Here is a 9627-nt window from a genome sequence, read left to right on the forward strand (position 1 = left end):
TTGGTGTGAGGAATATTCCCCAAGCTGCAGAAAAGAGAGAAAAGAAAAAGACTTAATGCCGTTGTGATGTGTCTCACTAGTGTATTTCAACTTCTTTATGTGTAATGGCTGAACATGAAGGAAAACTCCAGTGGGTGGACACTGCTGCTCGTATCCTGGCAATCTCTCACGAAGAATTGCCTGACATTCCTATAGGATTTGAGCAACAGGTGAAGTTTGATCACTGACATGTGTATGCCAAATATATGTGCTGCTTTTTGGAGAAAAATAAGAAAATGATGGTGCTTGTACACTCAGTGGTCGGGACTGCAGAAGAGACACGGAGGCCTCTGTGCTTTCTGTGTTTAATGTTACAGTTAATGCTATTCTGCACTAAGTATGCTAGCAGCATGCTGAGTCTGCTACCTTGTGTGATACAGGCACAGATCTGCTTACACAAGTCATCAAAAGAATGTGAAAAATCCAGCCAAGAAAGCACATTAGAGACCGAAGTTGTGGTGGGAGAGTGTGACACAAAGCAGAAAGAATTCATTCTGTAGAGACATTCTGAAAAACAATGGAACCACCAAGGAGTGGAGTTTGGTGATGGGGAGAAACACTTCCTGCCAGGATTACCCTTCCAGAGCTTTTCAAATTGGAAATGAGCAGTTTTGAACAGCATCCAAATAACATTATAAATACTCCCATGAGGTCCTTTGCAGAAAAACATCCTTGGTTTTGTGGATGAGTGGATCCACTTCTATTGTCCAAACTCATAAGAGATTGTCATCCAGAAGTGATGTATGACTTGGGCGGTGGGGCAAGGTTCCCAGTCTGATCAAAATCCTTTAAGGAGCTGCACTGAATATTCCACCTAAATCTGGGATGTCCTGTGACAGTATATTGCCATTGGATTGAGAAGACTGGCATGGTTCTTGGAAATGCTAAATCACCACAATTAAGAAGCAAGGGAGGTAAAGTATTCTTTTAAGAATTTGTAGTGCTTTCAAATTAAAGTGGTTTAAGTTCTGTATAAGTTAATGTGATTTTAGTATACAGTGTCTACAATCTATAACTTAAACTGCCTTTGTATACCAGGTGTGTGTTGAGGTTGAACACTGGTAAGGACTTGAATAGGGAGGAAGTGAGTTTGCAAGGCAGATTATGTCAGGTGAGCTGGGAATATTTGAGTAGCCATTGAATCAAAGTAAGGCTTCCATGTTTCTTTTAAAATCAGGTACGTTTTACTTTAACATCATTCCCATTTTATTCCCCTTATGATGCATTAAGGCAAATACTTGTTTTGTAACAGGCGTGGTGTTCAGGTAATGAATTGTCTCTGTGTTGGTTTAGAAATAAACCTGAGTGTCTTGTACTTTGTATCCTGCACTTACTGATACAGGATTTGATCACTGAAGACTTGCAGTGTTCTCTGGATTTACTGTTGGACAATGTGCTCTGTTTTGTCGTGTTTCAGTGTGTAGTTAGCAGTTACCAAGCAACTGCCAAACAGAGGTGTTTCAAGCTTTTATATGGCTTTCTGCAGTACCAGTGCTTTAAAGCAGCCTTCTCCTGAGTTTTACCAGTGGCTTGGCTTCTGTTCTGTTGATCTTGTTATGTGTAACTCCATGGAATTTAATTTATTCTACAAATTCAAAGAGTGTTCAATTCCCTTTGCTCTTGTAGTGCCTCATTTTTGTTTAATTGTACTCTGGTGTACTTCAGTTTAAGAGCAGTCATTCCTATTATTAGTTTTATGACTGTTAAATACTTCATAGCTTTTAAAATATTACTGTTTCTATTCCTGTTACAGATGAGCTAAACCAATGTCTAATTATTCCTTGCTGGTTAGATACAGAGAAAGGATTTTAGTAGAAGATGAAACTTTATTAGACAGAGGAACTAAAGCTAAGTGTGTTCATTGAGCATGTGAAAAATCAAGAAGCATTTCTTGTCCACTCCCAAGGATCATTCTGATAAATCACAATGTTCCAGTTAATGTCCAGGTTTGGTTGTCTGGGAGGCAGACTTCTGTCACTTGCAGTGAAGTGTAGTCAGGGGGAAAACGCAGTCTTACAGTTACGGGAAGTGATGTGTGTGTGAAAGAAGAGTAGAAATCACACTTATTTTCTGTTCTAATTTTTCACGTAATGAAGATCACACCTCGTGGAAACTGCACTTTATTTTAGGTATGTAAAGATGTCACAAAGAAGGTGATCTGCCTTTAAACTCTCTTGCTTCTTCTGACAAACGTTACTCCACCAAAAGTCATAGTCTGTAGAAGACAAATATGCATAACTTGGTTTTAATTTAGACTTTAGAAAATCTATTTTTAGCTAAGTGGTTGGAAGCTTCTGTAATTTATGTTTAAATCCATCTTATTCCAAAAGCAAATATATTTACAGCACCTGCCTATAAATACGTGTATAACATTTATACCAAGAAAAGTATTTTTACAGAACCAGCTCTGGAGACTGAAAATCTAAATATAAATGTCACCATCAGCTACATTTTTTCACTCTGTTGTAAGAGGTATCGTAGGTGATGCTTCCTGTAATAGAAATCCACTGTCCCAAATAGCAATGGGTTCTTTTGCCTGGTTTTGTGCTGCCTTAATGTTAGAAAAGTAGTTGGAGATACTCAAAATGATCTTAAGGAATTGTATGTCCAAAACATAGGACTTTACTGCACTTAGCTTTAGTAGCTCTTGTAGTAGTCTTTACCCAAGTGGGTGCTTCTGAGAAGCCAAATGAGCTTAACTATAGAGAACAGCTCTTTGTCATTACTGAACAGTTTAAAACTAACCAAAGAATTTGAAGAATTATAGATGGAATGAGTGTATTGTACATTTTCAGGTTGGACTCAGCTTTTACTTTCTTTTCATCAGGAATGCTGTGGAAAGGTAAGGGTGGAAACGCTGCTGTAGTAATTTAGAGGAATTTGTGAGGAGTCTTTCTGCATCATGCTCAGCAGCTACAGCCCTTCACACTAGAATTGGCCCCAGGGTGGTGATTAATAAAAGGATTTGTTGAGCAGCTTGCATTAAATATATGAGCAGTGTTGAAAGAGGAGTCATCTAAGGCAGTTGGTTTTAATAAGAAACAGGAATAATAAAGATACTACTAGTATTTTCCACTAACTATGGTTAGTCTGAAACACTGCATCTGAGTTCTGTAGATTTAGGCACCTGTAAGGAATTCTGCAAGTAATGTGGTAGTTGTGGGGCCAGGATTTGTTTAAGGTATTGAGCTTACACTAAAAAACTAATCAACACAGAACATTTTCCTTCAGCGTTTTTCTTATTTTCTAACACTTACCTCCACCATTTCACTTCCTTTGACTTCTTGCTCATGAGAGAATTTGTCTGATTTGCACACGAGCTTTCCATTTACCATGTTCACAGTGCACTGTTGAAGCAGATTTAAAAATTGTGGAACATTTAGAGTTTGGAACTCGATTAGAAAAAGCAGATGACTATAGGAAATAAATGATGTCAGTGTTTCATAATCACATCTGCAAAGTTCAACTGCAGACCACAGCGTTTGAACAGGAGTTTTAGAAGAAACACTTTTGTGCAGTGGTAGAACTGTGCACTAACAGAAATGGTACAAGCAAGTTTCACTCAGACACAGATACTGAAGTATAAGGATGAACAAACTGATGCAGCCATTCCTGAAATACAGTACCTTTAGCTTTCTGCCATCCATGGTAGTGATATCAGCCTCTTTTCCAATTGTAAATGAGTTAGTTACAGATTGCTTGGGTGTCCTCGATGTCACAACAAAGTCCTCTCCTTTTTGTTTTATTTCAACAACAGGCTTCACGTCTTTGGCGAGTTTGATAAGGTCATCTGGCAGTGCTGTAAAAAAGGAAAAAAAGGACTTTTTCTGTTATGAAGAAGTGTGTTAATGTGAAATAGCAAATTCTTTTCTCCAAAGAGAAAAGAAATAGAAAGTGATGTCCAGATTAAAAGGCAAATCTGGTTTGAATTCCTCACTTATCTGTGGACATGTTGTTCCTTTCCATCTAGTCCGTGTAGCTTTTCATATTGTATTTGTGCATCATTTCATTCAGTGGTGGTTTGCCATAAGATGGTGTTTCTCCGTGACAAAAAACGTGTGTATTACTTTGTTTCCCTCACCTCTTCCCAGGAGGATTGGAGGTGCTGGTGTCTAGCTAGTCAGAGCTGCAGCACTGCAATCAGCCTCAAACTACTGTATCAGGGTCTTTGGCATGCTGTGAGCGTATCACCCTTAGCAAGAGAGGGACTGGTTCAGGCATCATACTGTCAGAGTAGGTTTGTCAACTGTAACTGCATCTTATTCTACTGAATAGCTCTTACATACTCTTAAAACCCCGTGAACTCATAAAAATACTCTTAAAAACTCATAACGTGAGTGTTTTGCCAAGATTGTTGAGAGGGTAAGTGCATTTGTATTAACGTAGGCACCTACTAAATCATAACCACCAAGTGTGTTCCTTACAGATCGCTATGCACCAGTCACATACATCACTTGTGCATCTGCACATCGTTGATAGTTTGTTTCTAGTTAAATGTATTTCTAAAGTTATATGTAATCAAACAAGTAGATTTTTGTTATGCCTCTTCTTTCATGAGGGACTCACGTAATGTTGAGAAAGGGATTTGGGGGGTATCTGTAACCTTTCTGCGCTGACTTGTACAATATTCAGTTTCATTTAATTTCCAAATTAGGCCCAACAGCCTCACCTGGCAGGGGGTAGTTTGTCATCCAAATGAAAGAAAGAAAACATAGAAATACAGTGATGGCAGATGTCATGCAAAGTGTGTGTTACAGTCCAAGCAAAGGATTTCAGAAGTAACCAGACACTTACCAAGAGCCTTCAGAAACTCTTCGTAGTTCTCTTGGGCATAGACCTGCCAGGTTCCATTGAATGCCATTGTGGGTGTATGACACAGCTTTGGGTGGTGGTGCTGGCGGGAAAGTGAGGGCTCTTCCTGGTCATCCAGATGCTATTTATGGAAAGTGGTCACAAGCCCAGACTGTGAGATGACTGATGAATTATTAACTGTGGAGGAACAATTATTAATCATTTGTTTGTTCCCTAGTGATCATAACCTCTCGTTCATGACCAGCTGGCTTGGGATGGTTTGTTTATTGTGGGTTACTGAACCCAGGTATTCATAATTGTTGTAAAGTGTTGCATAGATTAATTTGTTTTCATTCTGTTCACAACTTCAATGGTTAATACATTTTCTGTGGTGTGGATAGAATTCCTCAGATAAAATGGCATAATTTGCAATGGATGTAAGCTAATTACTGTCTTAAGTAGGAGCTTCCTAATTATCACAGTGTTCTCTACTATGGGTGTTTGAACCTTAAATGGTGGGAATAAAATCCACAGCTATTTCTTCCAGGATTGTAGGTCTACAGTTGCTTGAGGATGGGGAAAATGATGTTGGACTGGGACAGTCAGTTACGAATTTATCCAGCAGGTGTCAGTGATGCACATCTAAATCTGATTTAATTCAGTTTATTATTACTTGTTTTAGTACTCCCTGCATACATAGAGGATTTAAGGTAAAATAAAACATAGAACATTGCTTGAGGGCTGAGCTGAGAGAAGTAAATAGGATGTATTATTTTTCTTCTCACCAATTACACCAAGAATTCCTCACTCACTGTAGCTATTGAGCGATATTCCTCGCTGTCTGTGCAAGCACGACTGTTGATTTTGGAAGACATTCATTAGATTTTGTGCCTTGCACTTATATTGCTTAATTCAAATAGAGTCTGTATCCCAGGGGTAGGTGACCTGTCTAAGTTAACTTTTATTACTCCATCCTGGTCAGCAAATCTTCTATTTAAATAGAAAACCAATGCTGAACTTTTTCTTACAAATTCACAACTTCTTTTTTTTTTTCTCTTTTAGTATGTAATTTTAAAAAACGTTCACATACAAAGAGCCAGTTCCATAATTACATTTCCATATGGTAATCCACGAGTAGCAAGAATGAAGTGATGATAATGGACAAAGCTTTATTTTTTGGGGGGGTTGGAAGTGTGTGTCTAGCACTCATGGGTCTTAGAAGTGGCATGTTTATGTTGGAGTTACTCTAGGACACAATTCACCTGATTTACCACAGTGATGTTACTGACAGAAGGGCCTGCTTTTCTTATTCACTCTTCAGGTAAATCTATGCAATTAGCTAAGATCTCACTTTTTAGTTTTATTACATTTAATAATTATAGACATTTAATCCAAAGTAATGTCTGAAATGCAACTGCCTTTGATCAAATGATTGGTAGCCCTGTAGAGGACTGCTGGGTTCATTTACATTGATACTGGAACAAGCAGCATCCCTCAAATAACCAGGAAAAGTACTGCTATTGTGAGGACAGTTTATACGAGTTTGTGGAGCAAGGTAAGGTGCTGTTTTGCTGAACCAATGTGCTTAGCTGGATGGCTGTGTCAGGAATGCAATCACTTTTGTATCACTGACTGACAGGGTTTTACTGGTGGAGGCTGGGAGTGTAGCTGTGGCTTCAGAGCAGCTGAGAGTCCACACTTTACATCCAGTATGATCTAATCTAAGAGTGTATATATGGAAGATGAATTTATTCCTCTGTAAAGAGCAAAGCATGTTCTTCTCAATGGGGCTTAAGTTTGTAAAGGAGCATGCTTTAAGGCCTGGATTCAGCAGTGCACCTGAGAAAACCTCTTACTTCCCATACACACATGGGCTGACTGATTTCAGGATGGATGTACTGGACAACAGTGCTGAGATGTCACCAAGGGTATAGGTTTAATAACACATACACACAAGCATTTGTCAGCTACAAGGTAATCAGTAACACATAGTGATTTAATACAAAAAGCCTCCACTGGACACCTGGTTCTCATATGTGAACCCTCTGGTACTGCCCAAACAAGTTTACTAGGAAAGTTTCTCTGTAAGGTGAGCATCCTTGTGTACACACACACGTGTGTGCACACTCACACAAACACGAGACTTGTTCTCTAACAACTACCAAAATACTACAGTATTACTAAAACAGAGAAATGAGCCTGAATTTTAGGGCAGAGACACTGAAAGGAATCTAAAGGAGTGAAATTCCTTTTAGATTCATAATCAACTAATTCATTTAGGCTTTTTTGTGACAATCCCACCTGTGACTTCCTTTTCTTCCATCCCTATTGGTATCTCTCCATGCTTATAGACACTGATAGTAACCTGCCCTGTTTCAGAACCATACTTATTCTTGACGTAGATGCTGTATTTTCCTGTGTCTTCATTGCAGACTTTCTCAATGGTAATTGTGACAACTGCCCCCTTCACATCCATTTTGTAGCGATCTTTGAAGACGATTGCCTTCTCGTTTTTGTACCAAGTAATTTCTGGGTAAGGATCTCCAGATACACAGCAAGTTAAACACAGGGTCTGTTGTAAAAACAGATAGCAGAAATAGGTGATGAAGATATAAATGAGTGAGGAAATTCAGCTGTTGAGAAATCAAGAAAAATAAAAATCAAATCTCTTGGATTTTCAGTAGGTGAGATTCCGGGTCTGTCCACTCCTTTTCCTGATATCCTCCAGTATAACCATGATTAACCTGCTTGAATTCCCTGGGCCTGACTCATATTTGTGCTACTTTCCTTTTATAGCTTTCTTATGCTGTGCAGTGACACTTAGCTGTGCAGTGATACTTAGCTGTGCAGTGACACTTAAGCACATGGTGAATTTGCAGTTCCTTGACAGCATTTTTATTCTGCCTGTGTACCAGTAAAGGGGAATGTGACTCAGAGTTGTCAGCAGCAAGTTGGTATGTGATGGATGGGAAAATCAGGTCCTGCATTTAAAGGGCCTTAGTCTAATTCTAGGGAATGGGAAGACAACAGAAAGGATCTGGCAGTGAAACAGACCTGGGAAGCAGTGACACCCAGAACCTGTGAGAAAGAGGTTCTGTGCCACAAAGAGCACGTGTATGTGCAGAAGCACGTGCGTGTTTGGAAGTACCATCAGCAACATAGGGGTTGACCCAAGTATTTTGGAGGTACCGCTCCCCACTGCCAGCAGCTGCTGGAAGCACACAGGAGGGGAAAACAAGTAGTTCTCTCCCATCAGTTATTCTTCTGTGCCTGTGCAGGCACCAATTTTACTAACAGTTACCCAATATTACCTTGTCCTCCATGATAGTGGCAACATCTGGCAGACCTTGAACGACTCTGGCACGACCTGGGAATGAACAAATATGACCTTTTAGTTTTACTTGTCAGCATACCCCTTGGCTTTGCTTCACAGGAGAAAGGAAATTAATTTACTTACACTTTTCTGCTACTGCTGCTTCCCTGAAAGTGAGAGATAAAATTGTAGGGGTTTTATTTATTAGACATTGTATTCTCAATACAAAATACGACAGTCAAGATAGATTTAGCTGTGAAAATATTTGGGCAGGAACTTACTTTAGCCTTTTGTGCTCAGCCAGGGCATCTTCAAAGGCTGCAAGGAATGAAAGATTTTAGGGAAAGTTGCCATTTGTTTCATTTGACTTAGTGGATTTAATATAATGCGTGAATGTTGGAATTACAGGTATTTGTGCACACAGATATGTGTAATTATCATCTAGACAGTATTTATATCTGCCCTAAAGGAATATGACTCTACTTATATACTACTAAAATAAGTGGGCTCAGGTGCTCCCTTTCCAAAGAGAAGTTTGGAGGAGGAAAAAACCCAATTTTGAGCAGTTTGGAGACACCTTTATAAGCCTGAAGCCACACACTCTTTTCCAAGATGCCACCCATGTGCTGTGCTGGCCTATGGAGGAACTGGACACATCCAGGAGCAGCTGCTCCCCTGCTCATCCTATCCCCAGGAACGCCTCACGCTGTGGCAGCAAGGCTCCCTACAGGTTCCACTTCTGCTCCTCCCTGCTGCACACTTCTGCTTTCCCTGTGCTTCCTCTGACTTCTGTGGGCACTTCACTGTCCTTAACCCAGCTTCAGAGTGTGCTGGTGTGGAGCTCCAGCTCACATACGGAGCTGCCCATGATTTGAAGGGATCTTGGCAGGCAGCTCCGATGAACCTCATTCCTGTGGCAGTGTTCTTGACTCGCCTTACCTTGTCCGGACAAGTCAGTTGACAGTTTGTGAGATTTGTTCCCGTCAAATAACTCCAGGGTGTATTTTCCCTTATCTGCATCTGTAGGGTTCAGTATGTGAAGCCAGACCTGGTTCATTGTGCTCCCAGCTTTCAGCCTGTCACGGCTTTCCAGTTGTTTCTCCCTAGGTAAACAAGTGGCATCATTTCAGTAGGATTGAGCAGAGGTGTATGGATTTAGAGCTAGTCTGGTTGGAGTAACAGTGTGAGTCAGGATCTCGGGGTTAATTTCATGGAGAGTTACATACTCAGTCACTTTTGAAAACCTCCTGGGGCACCTACCTCTGCTTTTAGGCACTTTGCCAAAGCTCTACAAACTCCACAAAAGATCTCTTAGTTCTGATTTAGGAGATTAAATAGGATTAAATGTTAAGTATTCGTAAGCATTTAGCCCTTAAATGTTACTAAAATTTGGCCTCCTTATACACATGTGCAGGTGGTATCTAATAAAACACCATTTCTTTATGAAGACATCAAAAGGCTAAATTAGGGAGTGTTTGGAAAGA

At 39.9% G+C, this 9627-nt stretch overlaps 2 protein-coding genes across 2 annotated transcripts in view; both read right to left on the reverse strand.

Moving 5' to 3' along the window:
* Positions 1–2143: 2143 nt before the first annotated feature.
* Positions 2144–4946, reverse strand: LOC104408679 (fatty acid-binding protein, liver). Its single transcript, XM_010018345.1, has 4 exons — positions 4834–4946; positions 3666–3838; positions 3297–3386; positions 2144–2254 (listed from the first exon to the last, which is right to left on the reverse strand). The coding sequence occupies exons 1-4, from the start codon at positions 4898–4900 to the stop codon at positions 2204–2206; spliced, it is 381 nt and encodes a 126-aa protein (XP_010016647.1). The 5' UTR covers positions 4901–4946; the 3' UTR covers positions 2144–2203.
* Positions 4947–7102: 2156 nt separating this feature from the next.
* MYOM3 (myomesin 3) overlaps positions 7103–9627 on the reverse strand; it is a 24281-nt gene continuing 21756 nt past the window's right edge. The window contains exons 32-36 of the mRNA XM_010018346.1: positions 9083–9246; positions 8425–8461; positions 8288–8310; positions 8142–8197; positions 7103–7402 (exon numbers count right to left, since the gene is read on the reverse strand). Coding sequence (XP_010016648.1) covers positions 7103–7402; positions 8142–8197; positions 8288–8310; positions 8425–8461; positions 9083–9246 — 580 coding nt within the window. The remainder of the gene's footprint in view (positions 7403–8141; positions 8198–8287; positions 8311–8424; positions 8462–9082; positions 9247–9627) is intronic.

Source organism: Nestor notabilis, unplaced genomic scaffold (genome assembly GCF_000696875.1).
Source record: "Nestor notabilis isolate BGI_N333 unplaced genomic scaffold, ASM69687v1 scaffold27407, whole genome shotgun sequence".
NCBI lineage: Eukaryota > Metazoa > Chordata > Aves > Psittaciformes > Psittacidae > Nestor > Nestor notabilis.